Source organism: Triturus cristatus, chromosome 1_2, assembly GCF_964204655.1.
Source record: "Triturus cristatus chromosome 1_2, aTriCri1.1, whole genome shotgun sequence".
NCBI lineage: Eukaryota > Metazoa > Chordata > Amphibia > Caudata > Salamandridae > Triturus > Triturus cristatus.
In genome coordinates, this window is record NC_140580.1 from 518,530,269 (window position 1) to 518,555,260 (window position 24,992).

Genomic DNA, 24,992 nt, shown 5'->3' on the forward strand with positions numbered 1-24,992 from the left:
TTCCCTGTCCAGCTTCTCCCGTTCCTACCACAGCTGACTCGCCTCCGGAGGACATTGGAGGCTTTCACAATATCGTGGAGAGAGCGGCGCAGCGCTTCCAAATACCTATGCCCTCACACCAACAGGATTGTTTCCTCTACAATTTTAAAGAGCCTTTTTTAGAAGTCCGTTAGGTCTATCCCTATTATTGACTACATATGGGAACAGGGCGTTAAGAGCATGCAGAACCCTTCTTCGGTACCTCCAGTATTGCCTCGTCTGGATAAGAAGTATAAAGCTCCAGATACTGCTCCGGCTTGCCTGACCGGCCATCCGAAACCGGACTCAGTCATTACTCAAGCTGCTCAGCGGAAATCAAAAAATCCTTCCGCTCTGCTGACTGCTCCTCCGGATAAAGAGGGTAGGCGGCTGGACAATATTGGCAAACGCTTCTCGTCCATGTCTGCAGTGACAGTGCATGCATCCAATTCCTTGGCACTGTTAGGACGTTATAACCGGCAGATGTGGGCAGATATTGCTCCATACCTTGCGTCCTTGCCGGAGGAGTCAAAAGAAGAGGCGAAGAAAATCTTACTGAAGGGCGAGAGATCTGCCTCCGAAAATATAGACTGTGTGATGGATATCGCCTCTACCGGATTTCGCCAACTCGCGGGTGCAGCTGTACTACGGCGCTAGGGTTGGTTGAAGGCGACTTCCTTCAGACCGGAAGTGCAAACCAAAGTCTTGGACATGCCATACGATGGCCAGCTTCTTTTTGGGACACACATAGACGAAGCTCTGCAAGGTATTAAAAAGGATACCGACACGGACAGGGCTTTGGGTACCCTGCAATTCCGGAACCCCTCTTTTCGAGGCTCAAGAGGGAGAGGTCAAACATCTACCAGAGGGGATTTCCAACACCGATCTTCCTTCTCTTCCACTCAGCAATATCGGCCTCAATACCAACAGCATCAAAAGCACACCACCTACACTAAATCTTCCTTTCGTGGCAAAGGAGGGCAACAGAAAGACGCTGCTCGGCGACAATGACTTCACACTACCGCCGGTCTCCAACTCCTCTCTGCCCTCCAAAGTTGGAGGAAGAATTTCCCACTTTCTGAAAAATTGGAAGCAAATAACAATGGACCGTTGGGTCCTGCAATTAGTTCAATTCGGACATTCACTGGAATTCATCCAAATTCCTCCCCAAACCTCTCCCCGACCTATGCTCCACAAAAACTTGCAAGCTCTGCTCCTGGAGGTGGCACTTATGCTCCAGAAAGGAGCTATAGAGAGAGTTCCCCCACGTCAAAAGGGAAAGGGATTTTACTCCAGATTTTTCCTCCTACGCAAAAAGGAGACCGATATTGGACTTGAGAAATCTAAACAAATTCCTGAAAAAACAGTTGTTTCGTATGGTCACCATCCAGGAAGTACTACAACTCCTCAATGCGGATGACTACATGGTGTCTTTAGACCTTCAGGACGCCCATTTTCCCCTCCCGATCCACCGCAACCACAAACAATTTCTGAGATTCGCGGTGGCGGGCAGGCATTACCAATTTCGTGTCCTGCCGTTTGGACTCAAATCGCCACCACGCATTTTTACAAAATGTCTTTCTCCGGTGGCTGCATACCTTCAACAACAACACCATCAAGTATTTCCGTATCTGGACGACTGGCTCGTCAAAGCACCCTCTCTAGAAGGCGCGTCCAGGTCTTCCACCACCTGTCTGAGGCTTTTCCATTGTTTGGGGCTTACTCTCAATCAGGACAAGTCCGTCCTTCAGCCTTCCCAGCGCATAACTTTCCTGGGTGCTACCCTCGACACGCTACAAAGGAAAGCGTTTCCGTCACAGGAGCGCAAAGACAAACTTGTTTCCTTGGCACTTCGCATACGTTCCAAAAAGACACTTTCTGTGCGTCTCTTCAAATCCCTGCTCGGGATGATGTCCTCCTGCATCCTGCTATTTCTCTCGATGGGGTACACCTCTTCTGGACCTCTTCGTCACCCAGCAGAACGCCAAATGCCAACACTTTGCAAGCTGGCATCCCCAGAAAGGGTCTCTAGGGAATGCGTTTTCGATCGCATGGTGCAACGTCTTTGCATACGCTTTTCCACCAATTCCCCTGATTCCCAGGGTGCTCCGGAAATTGAAAGCGGAACCTTGCACGCTCATCTTGATAGCTCCAGCTTGGCCACGCCAACACTGGTTCACGGAGCTTCACCTTCTCTCCTTGGAACCGCCGATCAGGTTGAAACCATTTCCCTCTCTCCTCACTATGAACCACCAACAAGTCCAGCATCTGGATCCGGCATCTCTCAAATTATCAGCCTAGCTCCTGAGTTCAGAGAGTTCCAGGGCCTAGACATCCCTCTGGACTGTAGAGAAGTTCTAGCTCGGGCCCGAGCAGATAGTACCACCAAAACGTACTCCTTAAAATGAAAGAGGTTCTGTATCTGGTGCAAGTCAAACAAAATATACCCTCTTTCATCCTCTCCGGAGCAAATCCTGCCTTACCTTCTTCATTTGGCAAAATCTGGTCTGGCTCATACCTCCATTAAAGTCCATCTGGCAGCAATATCACGTTTCAGGAGATCCTCTGCAGGTCCTTCCCTGTGGTCCCATCGGCTCATTAAACAATTCCTTAAAGGCCTGTTTAGAACATTCCCTCTGGTAAAAACTTTACCTCCTGCTTGGCAACTCAACACAGTTCTGGCTCAACTTATGAAACACCCTTTTGAGCCAATACACAGAGCGGATCTCAAGTATCTCTCCTGGAAAACAGCGCTCCTTCTAGCCCTTACCTCGGCAAGGCGAGTGAGTGAACTTCATGCTTTTTCAATCCAAGACCCTTTCCTCCAAATCAAACACGACAGTGTCATACTTCGTACAAATCCGAAGTTTATCCTTAAAGTTCCCTCAAACTTCCATCTCAATGAGCCTATTGTGCTGTGTTCCTTCTTTCCAAATCCTCGAACAGTGGCAGAGAAAACCCTGCATTCTTTAGACCTTAAACGCTGCCTGAAATTCTTCATCGATAGAACAAAGACATTTCGCAAATCTAACCAACTCTTTGTGGCGTACAGTCGACCTAGGAAAGGTCTTCCACTCACTAAGCAAAGTATCTTACGCTGGATCTCCGCAGCTTCTAATCGGTACCATTGAGCTCCTGAGGTGCACTTATTGTTTTAAGGAGCCGAGCACACATTTGTTGTTGTAAGAGGAGGGAGTAGGATTGTGCAGTGTCCTGCATGCCCCTTCAGGACCATTGACCTTGAACAGAAGCGTTTGTATGCTATCTTAATAATGCTGGTGTAATTGGAATCATAGTCCAGTAATGGTAATAGTAATAGGATGCCATAGATCCCGGTGCAAGCAAGACAATTGGCCCATTTAACTGCTATTGGGGTAGTAAAATTCAGCTATTTTCAGGGTTCATTGGGCCCTTCGGGATCCGGGTCCCAGTGCCTCTGCGTCCTCTACACGAACGTTAGCTACGTCCCTGCATGGCAAGAAATGTGAAATAAGTAATTTAAGTAAACCCAGCAAATCTTGGAACCAGCCTTCAGAAGTGAGAGAAAGTATACAGTTCATCTCATCTCTATCTTTAATTTGTTTTAGAATTTGATTTTGAAGTGTAAGTTAATGTAACATCCTGCTGTGCCGTCGAACTAACATGATTGCATTTGCTCCCTCCTGCTGTTGTGTGCCGCCTTTTTTTTTTTTTTTTACATACGCATGAGGCATTTTCAATATCCCCTCATAAATGCTTAATCCTATTTAGTAAAGTGTAGATTACAGTCAGACAGGGTGCAATGACAGGCTGTCCATTTGTCCATCACCAAGAGTAGACTTGTTAAAATGCATTGTAAAATCTAGTTGGACGCCAGGGGAGAGACCATATCTGCATCTGTAATAATGGTACAATTCGTTCTTATTCACTTTTCGACTGTGTTAATGCAGTCATCAAATGTTGTAAAGAAAAACATCTCAAGGGTTTTGTTTTTAAGCTTTTTTTTTTTTTTTTTAGTTTCGTTTGTAATTTCCTTCGTGAAAGCTCGCCGTAATCTAATGAAATGCTTTACATGCGTCTTTTCGATTGACTGATGCTTAAAAAGACAGAACCCATTCTGCATGTAGGTTTTCACAGAGCTTTTCCATTTTTCCAAACCATCGATTTTCAAAAGCAGCTGAAGCAATACAGTATTGATAAGGCGTGGCATTGAACTTCAGGCAACCATAGTGCCGGATCAAATGTTGCCCAATAACAAAAAGGTGGCTGTGAGTGTAGACACCAGTTCCTAGCACTTCACTACCCCTCGGAAACATACTGTGGGGCTACAGTACTGGTTAGCAGAAGACATTTGTACAGTAGCTTACCCTATAGAAATGATCCGCCTCTAGGCTCAAGTGGGAGCGTGACTTATTACCGCAGTGGGTTGCCCTGCACCTACCACTGCTGTTAGTGGTCAGCAGGTGGGTCGCGTGAGTTGGATGAGGCCGAACAGAGCATTGTCAGATGTATGACTTTACTTCGCATTCTATTGTAACGCATGCCTTTACCACGCATGCATTACAACGCAAATGTCATTACAAAGCAGACCTTTACTACGCATGTTATTTCAACGAATATGCCTTTACAGCGCATGCCTTTACACCGAATTTCGTTGTAAAAGCATGTATGTTAAAGGCAAATGTGTGGTAAAGGTTTCCCTGATCCTTACCCTAAACCATAATCCCAGTCCCTGGCGTACCCCACCCCCAGCCCCCAACCATTCTAAAAAAACACCCTTCCCATAAAAAACCTATCCCTGCGTGACTCCCTCCTGGCCTAAAACTACTCCTGCTCGACCCCACTTGGCACCCAGCCCTTCCTGTACCCCCCAGCACTTCTCCTACCCTAAACCACTACCCCTGCACACCTCCCGACCCCCAGCCCTTCCCCTACCCTAAATCCTAAAATACTACCCCTATGCTCCACCCTGTACCTCAGCCCAGGCCCAAGCCCCCTTACCTTGTTGAAAAATTATGTCTTGGCAGTTCATTGTAGTATTTATCATTGGTGATGAATGAAATCAATTGGAAAGAAGAGGGGATGGCTCTTTCTGGTAATAGGGAGTATTGTTTGTGAGCACCTACTTGTAAGACATTGTAAATCGCTTGATACAGATGTACGACTTGACCATACCTATCGTTACCACTGTAATAGTTGACTTTGAATCATGCTTGGATCTGAGAAGCTAAAGACTTCATCTGGATCTGTAACTGACATCTTTTACCACTATATGTTGAGAGGTACCCCCTAAAAATGAATTTGTAGACCTGGGAGCGAGGAGGAAGAAACCACAAAATGTATAAGAAAAACTCCCACACGACCTATATGCTTTCTCCATAGGTTCACTAGAGCTCTATGGGTTACACATTGCTGGACGTGAACAATCATACCATTAATCATATGATTTTTATCATTTTATTATATTTTTTAACTCTTTCATATTTTTTCGAATTTTCACTGATTGTAGAAAGGTTAAAAACAACTTTATAAAGCCACAAAAAAATAAATGAGTGCAACTATACAATTGTTCCACTTAGAAGAACATGTTACAATTATTTTAGTGCATTGTTACTGTTTGAAAAAGAAACATGTATATTAAAGCTTTGAATATGTCTCCTGTATCAACCACACAACCATTCTCGCCTCTCACATAACACCACACTGACACTCCCTCATCACATTCATGGTCTGCCTAGTCTAGATCAGCATACACAGATGATAGCCACGGAGAGAACACTTCAAGAGATATCCACGGTAGTGTTACAGACTGGGATTTCACAGCAACCAGGTCAACGCACGTATCGGTGGAAGTTTTTTTAATTTTTTTTTTTTTACATTGGCAAAGCATTTTAATAAAATTAAATTCATGTTACTCAGGCCTGGTTACAAGCTAGACTACATTTACACCAAAATGGATTCCCAACAGGTACAGTTAGTCTGAGTAAATATAATATTACCTTTCAATATAAGTGTGGCTCTTACAAAAAAATTAATGTAGTCACCTATTGTTGATTATCGGTGGAAGTTTTGATTTCTGTCCACCTTCATCAGGACCACCCTTATTTTTATTTAAAGGTGAGCGGTAGGGGAATCTGTAAACAGAGAATCCAACGTCACATAAGGGCTGTCCCAGCAATACAAACTTTTATTTATAGTTTATTATTATTACTATGAGTAGAGCTCTTGCGTTTATCCAATTTTAAAAAGGACCACCACCAAGAGTTTAAATGAAAGAAAAACCAAGGATCAAAAGAATAATTCATTTGTGGAAAGAGTGTGCACAGGCAAAAACAAGGTCAAATATGCAACCACTTTGCCCTTAGAGTGCCTTAGAGAGCCTGGCTGTCGTGCTACCATATACCCCTTGCATTTAAAAAGGAGCTGGATATCTTTTTAAGTGCAACTTCAGAATGGCAGAGTGTTAAGATGATAGAAAAGCCACACAAGATGATCACAACTAGATGCCAACAAACTGACCAAAAACATCTCTGCTGCTTCTTTGGGATGCCTTAAGGGGCTCACAAGAGTGAAGGAATAAGCCCAAGGTATCACTCATAGGACTAAAGTTTGATATAGGAATTTGTGTAGCGAGCATCGCCAACCAATGGGAATTTTATCCATGAAGGGGTAATATTCCGGCTCTGCAACATATTTTCCAGCATGCGTAGTACGGTTTGAAGCCTGTAGGTTTTCAGGCAAAACACGCTTTGCACACCGTCAGCAAAAGCAAATTGTTGGAGGTCAATAAAACACTGACACAAGTTCAGGAGTGGAGCTCCGCATCCACATTGAAGGGTGTGGAAAAAAGGGAATTAACATCAGTGCACAACAGTGGTGTCCACATACGGCTCCACACCGTCACTGCCCAGAAGCAGGCGAGGTCACAGCGGAGTCCAATAGGGCCACCTACAGGTGTGTGATGCCAAATTATAAAAGGTTTCTGGCTCAATTCTGGCGCCTGGAGAAATTTAAAAGGTGAGGAATCTGCAGTTAGAAGTATCCTTCAAAAACTTCATACAACAGTGAGGTGTGTCATTCCAAAATTGTTTGGCTGTTGATGGTCCAATCATTAAATCAATTGCACTTAAAATGTTTTGGGAAGAATTCATTTAGCTTAAACTTTCAATATTTTAACAAAGAGCACTCTATCCCGCACCCCCACCCTCTGCCATGCTGTAGTTCTGTATTTCATAGGCAAGGATTATTTTTAACATAAAGTATTCTAATGTTTTTCAGCCTGGATGAACTCACTGAAAGAAAAATGGCAATCCAAACCGGTGTATGTAGTTGGAAAAGCTACTGCTTTGTTAGGTGAGTTAATGCATGACCTGTCATATCAAATATATGTTATACACCTATAAAGGTATCTTGTAATTTCTTTTCTTTTCAAATATATGATATTGTTTTTTAAAGTGTCAGGACGCAAGCATTCAAACTAGCGAAAGGGCGTAAAAACTTGTTAAAGTTGGCAAGAGAATATCTGTCTTCCAATGAAGAGATGAAAAAAAAATGAATGTAACTGAATATTTATAAAGCACAATGATTACCTTAGGTTAGGGTGTCCTGGTGCTAAGATGCAAAACAGATACTGTGAATTAAGTGAACAACCAGATCACTGACCAATGCACACCCTTTTCATTCTGGGGGATAGATAAGAGTCATGCACTTAAGATGTGGAGGTTGCATGTGGGGAAATAGGAAGTAATGTGTGACCTGATATCTAAGGGCCCTTTACCTGAAAGGGCCCTAAGATAGATTGAGAGGACCTTAAACATAATTCTCTTTTGAACAGAAACCCATTGTAAAGCTTGATGATGTTTAGAGATTGATTGATGCCTGACAACATCAGTTGCAGGCTTGTTGATATGGTGGAAGGGAGTCAAGCAAATAGAGCATTGCAGTAGTTAAGGTGTAATATTATCACTGAGTGGATGGCTGTCTTACAAAAGGCAAGATTTTCTTTAGTAGCCTAAGCACTGGAATGTGGGACAGTGGTAGTGTGATGGCGTTTATGTAATAGGGTAGTCATGCTCAAGAGGTTAACCACATTGGGAAAGAGTCATGTTGTTTATATCCTTGTGTTTTTCAATAAAAATATAAATTACAAATGAAAACATGGAGTCCATTCCAGGGGGGGGATAGTTTGTAAATATATTTTAAATAATTGTAAGGATGAAAATGCTGTCCCATACCCATAAGTTAGCTATTTTGTCCCTCTAAGCCCCCCTGTGTTTTTATTTTATTTTTGTCAACAGGGTCTGGGCCCCTGGTTATGCAAGTTGCTGCCCCCACCTTTTTGGCAAGTCCTGAGAGGAGCACCTACAGTTGGCCTCCCCCCCCCTCACCCCCTGTGCTTTCAAGGGGTAACCCACATTGATCACCTGTGCATGAGCCTTGACTGGTTGCAGTGCACTCTTGTTTTCTCTATGCTGGAGGTACTCATTAAATTTGGATACTGGCCTCCCTGTGCAAATTATGTGCAGAGGCCTGTGGCAGATGTCACTGCTTCATTTGCATTTTTTGAGTAAGTTATCACGGCTGTAACCCTTCGTTAACATTAGAACAAATGTGTACAGTAAATGGTTTTCAGACACTATTGGTGCATCTGTCCTTAGGGCTACCAAAGCTGATGAGACATTTACTTTAGTCTAAGAATATTGTCTGCAAGATGGAGGATGAGAGATGCCCAAAGAGGGCAAACCCACCCCCACTTTCTTCTTCCCTTATTCTCTAAAGGGAATCTTTAAGAGGAAATAGTCTAGTCAAGAAAGTCTTAAACTGTGGTCCACAGACCACTGGGGAACCGCAGAACCTATTCAGATGGTCCATGGACCCATATCACCTCTATTATTTTCTTAATTGAAAACGAGTGTTGTGATCCACAATCAAATTAAATTAAAAACAGTCCACATTTATAAGTTGCCGAAGTATCGACCCACAAGGCCAAATGAACCAGAAAAGGGTCATCATCAGGAGAGATGATTTAAGGAGACACCAGACAAATGATTGCAATAGTCCTACAATCTTTTGGGAAAGCCTAACTCAATGGATGCCTCATCCAGCTTAGTCTTAAGAAATGACAAGCATGAGGGGTAAGGCCTTGTTTGAACAAGTCTAGGAAAGGGCTTGAGTTGAGTTCACCAAGCGCTGGAGAATTGATCTATAGCTTTGTGTAAAAATGCTGGTGTAAAACAACATTTCTCTAATTTGAACCTCAATATGGTATAGCTTCCATTACTGTCAGCGGTCCTATGAGGCCCTCAAGAAACAAGAGGTGTATTGGGAGAAAGAAGTTGGGGATCGCAATCCAAGGGCGACAATAAGTGAATCCACTTCTTGCACCTCCTACAGCATATGAGGTTTCGGACATTTCGATTGGTAAGCCAAGAGAAATGGTGTGAAAGAGGCAAATGAGGGGGAAAAAAAAAAAAGAGTGGCCGATTTCAGTCAAATGCTGTCTCACGGATCGGTATTGATATTCAGAATGCTCGCCGTGCCGGAATGAATCCGAACCCTCGTAATACAAGTGTCGTCAATAACATCATACTATCCCTGTCAGTATAGTATTGTACATAGCAACAGCGCACTTTTTATTCACTGCATCACTTTTCACTGCGCCGTCAACCCAATAGGAATACCTCAGTTTAATATTTGATGTTACTTCATTTTTGAAATAGTAATTTGTTGAAAAGAAATACATTAAATGCATAAACAAACCTCACTTGTAAAAAGTGTTTCTTAAAAAACTATTGCAGTGGAAGCTACGGCCTACACTTTGCCCATAGGGACCTATTGTGTTTTTAATTATTGTTCTACCCAGGTGCTTGGGTTCCTGGGTTGCCCCCTTTTTCCTGAATCTCTATTGTTTTCTATCAACAATTATCAGCATTTTCTGCTCAATAATTGTATAAACATGTTCCTCCTACGAAGAAAATAGTTTCATCTAGTAACAACAATACTTATTTGAAGCCTTAATTTTGCCTACACAATGGATTTGATATATGTATTAATAAAATCAACAATGATTCGGTTAAGAAAAAAATCATAAGCATTTAAAAAAAGTTTGTAGTTAGAAGCTGAATGCTAGGTCAGGACAGAGCACATATCTATGCACAGCGTCACTGTTCGTATTCTAAAACGCTGCGATCTGAAAAAGCAGTCAACTTCTGACTAAAAATACCTTCGGATTGCCTATGATTTTCTGGGAAATCGTATGCATCTGCACACTTTGTGAGCTAGTGTTTTAACCGCTCAATGATCTATGCAATTAATGCAGAGGTAAACTGCCCAAAGGCCCTTCCAGGAGGCACGTTCTCCCAGCCACTCCTTTACATACACAGGCACATACAGACTCCACTTGTATTGGAAAGAGGGCATTGCTGCACTTTTCAGCAGAGCTGTATAACATAGGTAGAGTGCCATTTCTCAGTAGGCAGCAGGTACTCTGGCACAATGAGCACCTAGTCTTCTAGCTTTTTTACAGTCATTCTCTTTGTCACCTTCTGACATAAGGTTGATTGCTGCCCTGTATCTATCCGAGACCAAGGTCAATCCATTTACTATTTCTGTCCCATCACTTCTGAGAGCAGTGATTTCACATGATTACCTATTGATTTGTGAATACGGCCTTGGCATTCTACCAGTGTGTAGTCTTGTATTTACACATGCAGCTACAGAGGAAGGTAGATGTGCTGAGTTCATAGTGTATCCTTATTTGTGTACGTGTTTGTACTTCTTGTTAAGGTACAAATCATAGAAATGCTTGGGGGTCCTTTTCTTCAGTTGTGATAAATTGGCATTCGCAGAAGTGAAAAGGTTAAGAAGAGCTGCTCTAGTCTATCTAGAGGGAATCCACATAGTTCTCTGCCAGAGCAGTGCCCTAGAATGTATACATAGGCCTCTGCATGTAGGTATAGGCCCAACGTTGCATTCTGGGAAGTAATCTTTTTTTTATCCTTCCTGAAGAGGGATAATGTGCCCGAGGCTAATTGGGCTGTTAGAATGTAGGCTGGAGCTGCCCTGCACCTGACTGAATATATTGTTTTACCTAGTCTGGCGTGGACCCTGAGCTGGTGTTGTATCCATAGTGCATGCTACCCAGTTCCTCCTCAGAGGGACTAAGTCTAAAGGCCTCACTGATTTACCCTGTTATGACTGACTTTGCATGAGTTTAATCCCCTAGCCTGTCGAAGGAACGTTGTGAGCATCTGCTGAAGCCCTGCAAACTCCCTACTGGCGAAGGTAGCAGTTGCTTGTTTTGTAGCCAGAGGGGCCAAAGGTTACCTAGGGATGAAATATATATGTATATGTATGTATGTATGTATGTCAGGTACAAAAGAGCACAGGCACAAAAGGGCATCCAGATTATGGCAAATTTTTAAATAATTGTGCAAGTATAAAAACACGGATTGTGTTTATTGTAAAGTGGTCTGCTACCGGGCTCCAGAAAGAAAGCAGAACTGCATCTCTTGGAGCCGTTCCCATGCTTCTGATGTTAACCCATTTCCCAAGCCTCCTTGCAACTAGGACTGCAACATGCATTAGAAAACATTTCACATTTGAAATGTAAACAATTCATATAGAAAGGTACCGTCACCAGGTGTGACTAGTTCAGTAAGTACATTTCCCAACTCTAAAACACTGTCCTTCGTTTGTAGGTTCAAGGTACCCTGTAGCTTGTTTATTGTTGCTTTTGCTTATTTCTGGATGGGATTGTATGAGACATTTGCAAACCTGTAGGGTTTGACGTACTACAACGTAATCATTTTGGCGGGACTGCTTAGTTCTTCCCTTACTTAGGTGTCCTGTGTCTGTGTCAGCCGTTGCTAGTGAAGATTAGCTGTTTGTGAGAGTTGTGTAACTGTTATTGGTTCTTTGTTTTTCCCATTGCAGGTGTCTTCTAAGATGTCTGCCAAGGTGTGCGAACACTAGTGCCTTGTTTTCCATGAAGCTTTGTGAACACTATATGCAGGGTACAGCCAGGGGCCCTAGATCTATTACTGTAGTGCTTCATCATTGTAATAATTTTCTATCAGAATATCATTTTTACTTTTGGAGCCTACAGTTTAATATTTATATATATATGTATATATTACCTACTGGCGGTCGCCAGTAGGTAGTTATAGTTAGGACCCCTTTTCCATAGGAAAACCTCAACATTCTATTTTGAATAACTTTGGCGCCGGTCGATGAATCCTCGCGAATTTCTCAAAATAGGTGGGGCGCTACGCTCCGCTCCTACCCTGAAAGTCTCGGGGGGATTCGTCAAGCGGGGGCTGAGATAAAAGGGGGGTCCCAAAACGCGTTTTTCCCATGCATTTTTCCATAGGACCTTTAGAACGAGCTACAGCCCGATCGGCTGAACAGAATTACTAGAAATTTGGCAGAGAGGTAGTCCCTAGGTCAAGGAAGTGCCTTTTGTAGGTTTGGTGTAAATCTGTTCAGTAGATTCTGAGAAAATAGCCTTTAAATCAATATATATATCTGAGCCCGCTTACGGTACGCTTACCGTACGCTTACCGTAAGCGTACGGTGGCGTGCGCGAGCGCGATTCTGATTGGCTCTTAGATCTTAGTAAACATTCGAATCGGCCGAAACCAGGAAGCGGCGGCCGCCATTTTGTCTCTCGCACTGAGTGTTGTTTATCAAACAAGATGGCCAAAAACATGTTACGGGGCTGTTTTGACAACTCCCTCCCACATAGTCATGTTGAGGGAGTCCCCAAACATCCCCCAAGAGCAAAAACGATTTTATTTTTTTTTCTGCAATTTCGCAGAGTACGCTTACCGTAAGCGTACGGTAAAAAAAAAAAAAAAAAAAAAAACCACTATCCACACTTACCCCACCCCCTGTGCTTTTGGTGGCCGTAGGCCACCAAATGTACAGGGCTTATTAATAGGTAAAAAAAACTAAATTTTGGCAACATGAAATTATAAAATCGAAATAAAAAAAACACTATCCACATTGACCCCACCCCCTGTGCTTTTGGTGGCCGAAGGCCACCAAATGTACAGGGCTTATTAAAGTTGATAAAAACCGTGCACGGAACGAACTGCGTTAAGTGGGCGCGCACGCCTCGAATGGCGTAAAGTAACTTAGCATTTAAAAAACAGTACAAATTCACTGAAAAAACCATAGGTTTCACACACGTTATAGTTAGGAATTAGCATTTAAAAAACCTTGCAAATTCACTGAAAAAACCATAGGTTTCACACATGTTATAGTTAGCGGAAATTTTACTGATAAAAAACCAGTGAAATTGCCCCGTTATAGTTAGTGCTGGCAACTATAACTCGCGCGACCGCAATCTTCTGCTGATGACATATGTATCTTTATGAAAAAAAAATATTTGTAATATATGTATAGCTAAAAATGTATGGAAGAAGACATGGGCAAATAAGTGTCTAAATACAGTATTAGCATCAGCCGAAGATTGCGGTCGCGTGAGTTATAGTTGCCAGCACTAACTATAACGGGGCAATTTCACTGGTTTTTTATCAGTAAAATTTCCGCTAACTATAACATGTGTGAAACCTATGGTTTTTTCAGTGAATTTGCAAGGTTTTTTAAATGCTAATTCCTAACTATAACGTGTGTGAAACCTATGGTTTTTTCAGTGAATATATATATATTCACTTAAAAAACCATAGGTTTCACACAAGTTATAGTTAGCTGTACATTTCACTCGTAAAAAACCAATGAAATTCCACGTTATAGTTAGATCAGGTAACTATAACTTGCGCCCCCGCAATGCACTGCTGATGACGTCACATATTACATCACTTATGACATGGTCAGTGACATCACTCATGACATCAATGATGACATCTGAAATGACACATTGTGCATTGCGGTCGCGCAAGTTATAGTTACCTGATCTAACTATAACGTGGAATTTCATTGGTTTTTTACGAGTGAAATGTACAGCTAACTATAACTTGTGTGAAACCTATGGTTTTTTAAGTGAATTTGCAAGGTTTTTTAAATGCTAATTCCTAACTATAACGTGTGTGAAACCTATGGTTTTTTCTGTGAATTTGTACGGTTTTTTAAATGCTAAGTTATGTATTTATTTTTAATTTTTGCGCGCACGGTGCGCTTCGCGCACGCCTCTCCATTTTTTACAAAATATCAATTGTTTTTTTCTCCCTTGGGGGTCCTTAGATTTATATATTAAATGTGATTGTTAATTCTATTTTTATTTTTTTTATTTTTACCGTACGCTCCGCGATTTTTATAAAAATTATTAAATTTATTTTTCATACTTTTTGGTCCTTCGTGAACCCCCTGACGAACGCTAGGGGGTCTGCAACTCTCTTCGTTGCCCCCTTTTCATGTTATCAATCTTTGTTTTTCAGTGCGAGAGACAGAAAATGGCGGCCGATACTTTCTGATTTCGACCGATTCGAATGTTTACAGTCATGTAACCACCAATCAGAATTGAGCTCGCGCACGGCACCGTACGCGTACGGTAAGCTTACCGTAAGCGCACGGAGCGCGCTTACAGATATATATATTGATTTAAATGCTATTTTCTCAGGACCTACTGAACAGATTTACACCAGACCTGCAAAAGGCACATCCCTGACCTGAGGACTACCTCTCTGCCCAATTTCAAGTAATTCTGTTCAGCCGTTCGGGCTGTAGCTCGGACTAAAGGTCCTATGGAAAAATGCATGGGGGAAACGCGTTTTGGGACCCCCCTTTTTTCTCAGCCCCCGCTTGACAAATCCCCCCGAGACTTTCAGGGTAGGAGCGGAGCGTAGCGCACCATTAGTTTTGAAAAATTCGCGAGGATTCGTCAACTGGCGCCAAAGTTATTCCAAATAGAATGTTGCGGATTTCCTATGGAAACACGATCCTAACTATAACTATCTACTGGCGACCGCCAGTAGATAATATATATATATATATATATTATCTATCCTTAAATCGTCTCCACACAAACCTCCGCAGCCAGCATACGAAACGGGGGGTAAGGAACCAGCAGCACAGCTTGGGTAACCCACAGGCTTTTATTTTATTTTACTTCACCATCAGGTGCGGAGATGAGACATATATATATATATATTTATATATATCAGTGGCGGCCGGCATGACTAGCGAGTGGGCGGGGGGAAGGGAGGGGCGCGGGCATGAGGTAGCACAAAGAAAAAAAGTACAATTAAAACTTACCTTGCTGCCGGTCCCGCCGCCATGTCTCTGCTCTTTGCTCCTGCTTTCCGATACAGTAGCAATTTATGGTTAAAGTGGATTCAGAAATCAGGAATTCTGGGCTACTCATTTTAGGTTTTCCAAACAGACAGCTTTTGTTGTTGGCAGCAGACCTGTTGTATCCAATTTCAAGAGTGGACTTTGGATTCATCCCTGTTTCCTGATTTGATGGCTTACTTGTCTATCACAGTCCTCCTGCTCCTGATTGGATGGGTTTTCTCAGCTAAGGAGCAATATGGTTTCACAGTGCTTTGTTTTGGTGAGTTGTAATCTTCCAATGCTGATGTCAGGTCTTTCCAATACTGCTCATGAGGGACTGTTTTCTCTGCCTCTCTCTCCTTGCTTTTCCTGCTCCCCCTCCAATTTCCCACCGAACAGCTCTGTTTATTTAAATACTTGGTTCTCACCCTCCCTCTCTTCTTGCTGCCCCTCCCCTGTCTCTACCCCCCACTAGTTTTATTTAAGTAGTTTCCTCTTACATGCTACCTGCCCACTTTCCCAACTCCTCTCATGTTCTATCCTTCGCGTACCACTTTATAAGCAGGCAGTCATCTTTTAAGGTTTTTCAAACCATTCTGAAATGGCTGCCCGTGCATTCATTAAGAAAAAGCATTACAGCGTGGCTGCCATTCGTTCGCTTGCACAGCGTCCATCTTGAGGCTAAAAGGTGTGCTTCCAGATGTCACAGTTTGAGACCGATTGCCAACACTGGTTTCCTTTTTTGGGAGATTTACCACCCATTGAAGCACAGACATGTGTGAGATTGCATAAAATCAATTGAAAAAATCCAAATTCACTCTTAAAAGCAATCAGCAAAACAATTCTAGCTAGATTTATGTTCAGATAACGAGTAAATTCCAACTCTGTTCTCACTTATTATGACAATACATTAAAAAAATTCCTAAATTTGAAAACCTTTTTAACTTTAATCATAATTAATTAATTAACCTCTGTATTCTCTATATTTCATCCTCTGTTGCAAACTATTTAGATTTTTCACAGTTTAGGGCATCAAAATATATATCAAGTAGATTTCCTCTCAGCTCTGCATACTCCTTGTCTCCTTTAGGAATCTGTTGTGACTTGTCCTTGTGTGGGTTGCTTGGCATCTTGCCGGGAAGTACCTTATGTACAGCTCCTATGCTATTAACTGGTTCTATCTGGAGCAGGCCCGACTCTAGGATTCTTGCTCAGGGAGGGTCAAGCGCAAGATTGGGTGAGCCACAAAGATGAGAATGGGCAGTAGTAAAAAGTATTGCAGAGATCCGATATTTTAGATACAGACATTATCGAACTTTGACGTCTTAACACCCTAACAACCAACGAGGTACCTACTTCGCTTTCCCAACTGGGTTACCGCCTTTGTTGAAAGAGAGAGATGCAGCATGCAGATGGGCTGCAGCCTGCTCCTGGTCATGTGCAGAAACATTTCTGCAGCCACATATCTCTTTGCAGAGATATATATATGTTCGAGGCATATGAGCTGCAGATTATACACTGTGTATAGATCGCCATCTGGTGTTGGGCCCGGATGTTTGCAGTTTGTTTTTCCTCTTGGATAGTCTTTGGAAGTCACGAGTTCGGTGACTCCTCCTCTGGTTCGTATTGCGCATGGGCTTCGGCTCCATCCTCAGATTGTTTTTTTCCGCCATCGGGCTCGGATGTAATACTTCGCGCTCCGGTTCCGAACTTCCCAGTTCACCGATCAACGCACAAATCCTCGCTCATCGAGCTTCTTCAAAGATATAAATCATCTTACTCATCTTCTCTTCGGCACTTCTTCGATTCCGGTGGTCGACGGCGGCCTTCGGGCCTATTCCGGCTCCGGTCTCGGCTGATGGAAAGAACTCCCTTCAAGAAGTGCCCTCGATGTGGGTCCAAGTTTCCCCACACCGATCTCCATGAGGTGTGCAACCTCTGCCTCTCCCCAGAACACGAGGCCCGAGACTGTCCCGCCTGCAAGTCTTTTCGCTCAAAGAAGACCATTCGAGATCGACGGGCTAGACGCAACATGGCGCACTCCTCGACCTCTGCTCCAGTCGACATCTTCGGGGACGACGTCGAAGCTCCGGGACAGCAGGACATCGAACAGGAGGACGACGACCTAGTCAGCGCTTCCGAGGCCAACGACTCAGATGTGGAGGACATCACCCCGGCGCAGCTGGTCGTGAGTACAATTCCCCCACAATTCCCCCTCCCACGCCGATACCGAAAAAGGCTTCGGTCACACCTTCGCCTCCGGGCCTAGGCAAGACCAAGGACACTGCTTCTCACACCCCACCTTCGGGCCCGGTAAAGAAGCCTATTAAGCCTTCCGGTAGCTCGGGCTCGAGCCAGCCGACCACCGGTGCCGAGAAACACCCTTCGGCACCGAAGAAAAAATCGGCCTCCACCTCCACACCGAACCCGGCACCAAAGCCTTCGGGGTCGAAACCTGCCCCTCCGGCGCCGACCAAACATCACAAGACCCTCGGCACCGACACTCCCGTGCCGAGACCTTCTTCGGCACCGACCAAAAAAACGGAGGTTCCAAGGAAGCACGGCTTCGACAAACCTAAAAAGCCGTCGGCCCCGAAACCTTCGGCGCCGACCGAACAACCAGTGTCACAGGAGCTTTTCACACCGGATCCTTTGCAAAAAACCCTCACCAAGGATCCAAAGACTGGACACTTGACATTGTCTTCAAAAAAGAGACACTTGGACAAGCCAGCTCCACCTCCACCTCCAAAGAGAAAGGACATTGCTACCTCTCCTTTCAGGGTGCCTTCCGCACCTCCTCCTCCTCCTCCTCCACCCTCTCCACCTCCACCCCCTCCACCTCCACCTCATCGTTCCCCCACCTTGTCTCCTGTCCCAGACGATTTGGGGGACCCTTACTATGATCCTGCAGATGTGCCACAAGATCCCACCCCTACTGGATCTTCAGACCCATGGGATGATTATAACAATCCGGACATCCCAGATGTCCCACAGGATGACCTTTATCCATCTAGACCATCCCCTCCTGAAGATTCCTTGGGTTTTCACCATTTGTTACAACGGGCGGCACACTGCCATGGGGTGGAGTCACATACCGACCCAGTGGAGGAGGATTTTCTCCTAGACACCTTTGACAATACACATAGGTCCACTGCCATTCTACCTATGTTAAAGGGCGTAATTAAACATGCCCCTGAGGTTTTTAAAGACCCAGTCAGGGCCAGGGTCCTAAACCCTCGGATAGAGAAGAAATACAAAGCCGCCCCCACAGACCCTTCTTACATTAAAGGCCCTGTACCATTAGACTCCCTAGTGGTATCTACAGCTAGGAAGCGCTCAAATTCTCAGGCGTCAGGCGAGGCGCCCCCACCTGACAAAGAGTCCAAGCTCCTAGATGCGTCAGGGAAGCGCACTGCGTCACAAGCGGCCTATATCTGGCGTATTGCCAATACACAAGCACTGTTGGCCCGATACGACAGGGCGCATTATGATGAGCTAGAGACCATCATGCACCATCTCCCTGAAAAGTACAAGACTAGGGCTAACGAACTTATTTAAGAGGGAAAGACAATAACCAATACCTCGATACGATGTGCCCTAGACGCAGCAGATACAGCCTCCAGGGCCATAAACACCAGTGTCCTTCTCCGTCGCCATGCCTGGCTCAGGGTTTCAGGGTTTAAACCAGAGGTACAAGCCTCTATTTTAAATCACCCTTTCGACCAAGATCATTTATTTGGCCCTAAAGTAGACAAAGCCCTCGAAAAAATAAAAAAAGATACAGACACGGCGAAATCTATGGGAGCCCTACAAACACAGACTCCCAGGCGCTCCTTTCGCCGTTCTTCCTTTCGGGGCACGGGCAGAGGCTACTCCTCGGACAGTGCATCCACGTCCTATAAATCCCCTCCTCAATCTACCTTCACGAAGGGTTATCAAAGAGGCGGATACAGAGGCAATAATAGTAAGGGCAGAGGCAAAACAAATACCGCCCGCTCTGCCACACCTCCTGCCCAATGACTTCCCCCCGCTCCCTCCAGACCATTCCACTCCGGTCGGAGGCAGACTACAACATTTCCTTCACGTCTGGGAGACAATTACCTCAGACAGATGGGTGACACAAATTATTCAGTCAGGGTATTGCCTAGAATTAACATCTACACCCCCCAACATTCCACCCAGGCACCGCCCTATGTCGCAAGAACATACTGCGCTACTAACACAAGAGGTGATCTCCCTCCTGCAAAAAGGATCAATAGAGCAGGTCCCCATAAATCAACAAAATTTAAGGGTCTACTCCCTGTACTTTCTAATTCCAAAGACGGACGAGACCCTACGACCTATCTTAGATCTCAGATCTCTAAACACCTACATTCATTGAGACCATTTTCACATGGTAACCCTTCAACAGGTTCTTCCACTTCTCTCCCAGAACGATTTTCTCACCACTCTGGACTTGAAAGACGCGTACTTTAACATCCCAGTACACCAGTCTCACAGAAAGTACGTCAGGTTTGTGGTGGACGGACAACACTACCAGTTCAAGGTGCTCCCGTTCGGGGTAACAACAGCACCAAGGGTTTTCACCAAGTGCCTGGCAGTAGTGGCTGCACACCTCAGAAGACAGCACATTCACGTCTTCCCCTATCTGGACGACTGGCTGATAAAAGCCGCATCCTACCAACAATGTGTGCAACATACCGCCGCTACGGTCCAACTACTTCACCAGCTAGGTTTCACGGTGAACCATCAAAAATCCCACCTGGTACCATCACACACAAAACAATATCTCGGAGCCACCATAGACACCTCAAAAGCCATAGCCTATCCCAATCCTGTCAGGATTGCAAAAATACAGGCTCTGCGTCAAAAATTCCTATGTCAACACTCTCTCCCAGCAAGAGTGTTTATGCAGCTCATAGGGATGATGGCCTCTTGCATCTTTATAGTGCCTCATGCAAGACTCCAAATGCGTCCACTCCAAGAGTGCCTGGCGCGCCAGTGGAACCAGGCCCAGGGACAACTGACAGATCTGGTGTTGGTAGACGGTCGCACCCATCGCTCTCTGCAGTGGTGGAACGCCACAAACCTTTCCAGAGGTCGACCGTTCCTGGACCCGGTCCCACAAATAATCCTAACAGCAGATGCATCGCTCTCCGGCTGGGGAGCTCATCTATTACATCTCACAGCACAGGGCACACGGACTCCGCTACAGAAGTTAATCCACATCAACCATCTGGAGTTACTGGCGATCTTCCTCGCCCTAAAATCCTTCCAGGCGCAGATTTCAGGCAAGGCAGTCCTCATTCGCATAGACAACATGACTGCCATGTACTACATTCAAAAACAGGGGGGCACACACTCTCCACAGCTCTCTCAGTTAGCACAGAGCATATGGAGATGGGCAATTCCACAAAAGATCTTTCTCCTAGCCCAACACGTCCCAGGAGTACAAAACACCGTGGCAGATCTGCTGAGCAGACAGACACAGCAGATCCACGAGTGGGAACTTCACCCACAGGTTCTTCACCCGTTCTTTCAGAAGTGGGGGCATCCACACATAGACCTATTCACCACCCACGAAAACAAAAAATGCCCAAGCTTCGCCGCCAGATATCCACACCCATTGTCCGAAGGCAATGCGATATGGATGAACTGGTCAAACAAATTTGCATACGCTTTTCCACCTCTCCCACTAATTCCATTAGTGGTGCGAAATCTACAGCAGCATTCCCTAACTCTGATCCTAGTAGCTCCAACATGGGCCAGACAACCGTGGTACACCACACTGCTGGAACTCTCAGTAGTACCACACCAAAAGCTACGTCTCTCGCCATGCCTCCTAACCCAGAACCATGGAGAGATCAGGCACCCGGACCCAGCTCAACTCAACCTTGCGATCTGGCTCCTGAGGTCCTAGAATTTGGATACCTTAACTTTCCCCCTGATTGCATGAACATTATCAGGGAAGCTAGACGCCCTACTACTAGGGCGTGCTATGCAGCAAAGTGGAAAAGATTTGTTGTTTACTGCCACAACAACGCAATCAATCCTTTAAATGTATCCATACAGCACATTATATGCTATTTACTCCATTTACAAAGGTGTAACCTAGCATATACTTCCATTCGGTTACACCTCGCTGCAATTGCTGCTTATTTACAGAATAGGCAGCACCTCTCACTTTTCAAAGTGCCTGCCATCAAAGCCTTTATGGAAGGCCTCAAAAGAGTAATTCCACCCAGAGTGCCACCCTCACCGGTTTTGAACTTGAATATAGTCCTCACGCGGTTAATGGGACCCCCTTTCGAACCATTACATAAATGCGAGCTGCAATTTCTCACATGGAAAACAGCTTTCCTAGTGGCCATCACTTCCCTCAGAAGAGTTAATGAAATACAGGCACTCACTATACAGGAACCTTTTCTTCAGATGCATCACAACAAGGTTGTACTCCGCACCAATCCCAAATTTCTACCCAAGGTCATTTCTCCATTCCATCTAAACCAGTCGGTAGAATTACCAGTCTTTTTCTCGCAACCCCAAACAGTTGCGGAAAGAGCCTTACACACACTGGATGTTAAAAGGGCTTTACTTTACTACATCCAAAGAACACAACCTTTCAGGAAAACCAAACAGCTATTTGTCTTCTTCTCCCCACCACACAAAGGCAACCCTATTTCTAAATCAGGGATAACTAGGTGGATTGTAAAATGCATACAGATTTGCTACCACAAAGCAAAACGAACGCTATCTGTTCCCCCTAAAGCCCACTCTACAAGGAAGATAGGGGCTTCTATGGCTTTCCTAGGGAACATACCACTAGATGACAGCTGCAAAGCAGCGACATGTTCAACACCGCACACCTTCACAAAACATTACTGTGTAGATGTGCAAACCAAGCAACAAGCTAGTGTGGGCCAAGCTGTACTAAAGACACTGTTTCAAATAACTGCAACGGATGCCGGTGGTCGCCGCTAGGGTTGGGTACTGCTATATAATCTATGCACAGTGTATAATCTGCAGCTCATATGCCTCGAACGGAATATGCTACTTACCAGTATGCATCTGTTCTTGGCATGTAGAGCTGCAGATCTATACACGCCCACCCGCCTCCCCGGCTACCTGTATCCGTTCCAGTCTTATCTTATTTAGATACAATACACATGGGTTTCTTTACTGTTACTACTACGCTCCATCTTTCCCTACTGGCGAAAAACAATCTGAGGATGGAGCCGAAGCCCATGCGCAATACGAACCAGAGGAGGAGTCACCGAACTCGTGACTTCCAAAGACTTTCCAAGAGGAAAAACAAACTGCAAACATCCGGGCCCAACACCAGATGTCGATCTATGCATAGTGTATAGATCTGCATCTCTACATGCCAAGAACAGATGCATACTGGTAAGTAGCATATTCCTTTAATTGCCAGTTTTGCACTTTGCAAAGCATTGAAGATTAAAAACGTGGTGCAGTAAGCCCTCTGACAACGCCGCACACCCCTCCCTACCTAATACAGTAATGCAGACTTCACCATTATTTATCCTCCCTTTCTATGCACATGCTCAATAAACAAAAAAACACAGTTAAAACTGAGTTATGGTTTTGACAAACGTGCAAAACCAACTCAAATGGGCTTGGGTCTTTCTCCCATCTGTTTTGAGGCAAACCAAGTTTTTTCTGAGATATTGCTTCTTTTGGCCATTCTTACCTCTAGCAGTCTCCCCTGTAGTGATAATACTTCCAACATTCACAGCTCCCCCTTTAAACTAACAACATGCTTGAACTGCTAGTATTGAGTTGTCTGGTTGCTTTGGTTGCGTGTATTTGGTTTGCAATGTGTTCATGGTAATTAGCTTGTACCAAGTGATAAAATAAGCTTTACTCAGGAAAACTATACTGTAGTGCCCTATACTAAACAAACATGCTCAGAACCCCTCTATCTATTTTAATCCAATCCTATATCTCCCTCCCATTATTCTGCTTCTTGTTTTCCATCTCTTTCTTCCTGTCCCTCTCTCTCTCCGTTGTAGCCCTGATTTTCCCCATTTCCATTGCCCCTGCACTTTTTCCCTCCCTCTCTGTTAGTCTATAAACTCCCCCTCTTTCTCACTCCTCAGTCTCCCACATACACTCTATCCTTAGCTCTTTTTCTTCCTCCTATGTCCTTATTCCCCACTCTCTCAATTTATATTGCCTCTTTGATTTTTACTTCAGTTCTTTTTCCTGTGTTACAAATTCTCCTTTTCTTCAACTGTGTTTTCTCATGCGTTACCCTCATTTTCCTCTAGCACATGAGCTTGTTGGTGTACTACACCTAATGTTATATTTAATTGTGTCCCATTTAATGACTTGCTGCTGTCAGTAACCTGCGTTATCAACCCATGACATTTTCAGAAGACCTCTCTTGGTAGACATTACATAGATTCCTGTCCTTGTAAGTGCTTTCTTGTTAGTTAAGGCATATTTGCGTGCCCCCCGCCCCCGCTCGTGAGTGCGTGGAGCTGCCCCAAAGACACTTGGAAGCCAGGCGGTGTGGGGGAGAGGCCATGAGTCCTACCGCGGCTCCTTTTCTGATGTAGGCAATTGCCCTTGAATTATTAAAATTCAAACCATCTTGAATAGCTGTTCTTTTAGAAGAGATACATTATTTTTGCATGACTAATCTATCCGTTTATTACTGTTGCATCCACAATAAACGTTTCTCTCTGTTCGGCGTGTGTCCCAGAGCCACATGGTTGTATGTTGCCAGAAAGACCGTGACAACTGGCAACAGCAACTCTAGCGTCGCAATGACGGCGGCCATGCGTTTCCATTTGAGGAGATCACGTCCCGCTTGCAGTAGTAGCTTGTCGTTGATTGCTTGCTTTGTCTCTGATTGCAGGGCCGCGCGCTGTGTACAGTATTGCTCATTGGATCGGTTTCTCTTTGCCATTACTGGTTGTGCAGAGCCGGAGTGGTGTTGATTTCTTTTTAAATGGATCCAATAAAGCTGTCATTTCAAAATTATCTGTCAGTACGATTGTGGCGCATAACCTCCCGTGTCAGTGTGACTCGGTCAGAGGCCCTTCCCGCCTGTTCCCGCCGCGCGGCCCGGGCTGATAGCCAATGCTGACTCCGCACTGCAGCAGCAGGAGCTCGCGGCCCTGTCATTACGGCGGCCACGCGCCAGGTCCCGTCGCCTCGCGGACGGTGCAGGCGTCAGAGGTGCCGCTCTTTACAGAGGCACCTGCTGTCCAGCCAGAGTGGCCCGGTCAAACGTCTCTGTCCCCGCTGCTCCCGTGGTGTGGGATGACATGTGCTCCAGTGGGCAAGTAATTTATTGCTTCTGGCAGACAGAAAGGAAGGAATTGGCAATATCAGTGCATAGCGAACATGAACAGTGCTAAGCAAGAGAGGAGGTGGGAGTTTACGTAGGAATGGCAGTAGGTACAGTGGTGCCGGGGCCCAGGCGCACGCCGCACTTAAGCAACACAATTATAGGCATGATATGGGGGCTGTTTTCCTTAGGTGCACTGGAGCTAGGACACACCTGGTACGCCATCGAGTGGATGTGGGCGGTGGTTGAGGACAGTGAGGCTTCTGCTCCTCAAACAATCAGTAGGGGGTTGTCTTGGAAACTGATAGCAGAAGTTTGGGATAGGGTGTGAAGGTGACCAGGGATAAAGTCCCCGTAGTCATCAGTCATAACAGTGATTTGTTACCACCCTTGTAAGGGACTCTCCGCTTTCCTTCCTGATGTCCCTGTGATAATGTTGGAG

General features: G+C 44.8%; 1 protein-coding gene across 6 annotated transcripts in view; it reads left to right on the top strand.

The window, feature by feature from the left end:
* UROS (uroporphyrinogen III synthase) overlaps positions 1-24,992 on the top strand; it is a 426,340-nt gene that overhangs the window by 283,453 nt on the left and 117,895 nt on the right. For all 6 annotated transcript variants that reach the window (XM_085606248.1, XM_085606250.1, XM_085606246.1 and 3 more), the window contains one exon: positions 7,276-7,350. In XM_085606248.1, coding sequence (XP_085462374.1) covers positions 7,276-7,350 — 75 coding nt within the window. The remainder of the gene's footprint in view (positions 1-7,275; positions 7,351-24,992) is intronic.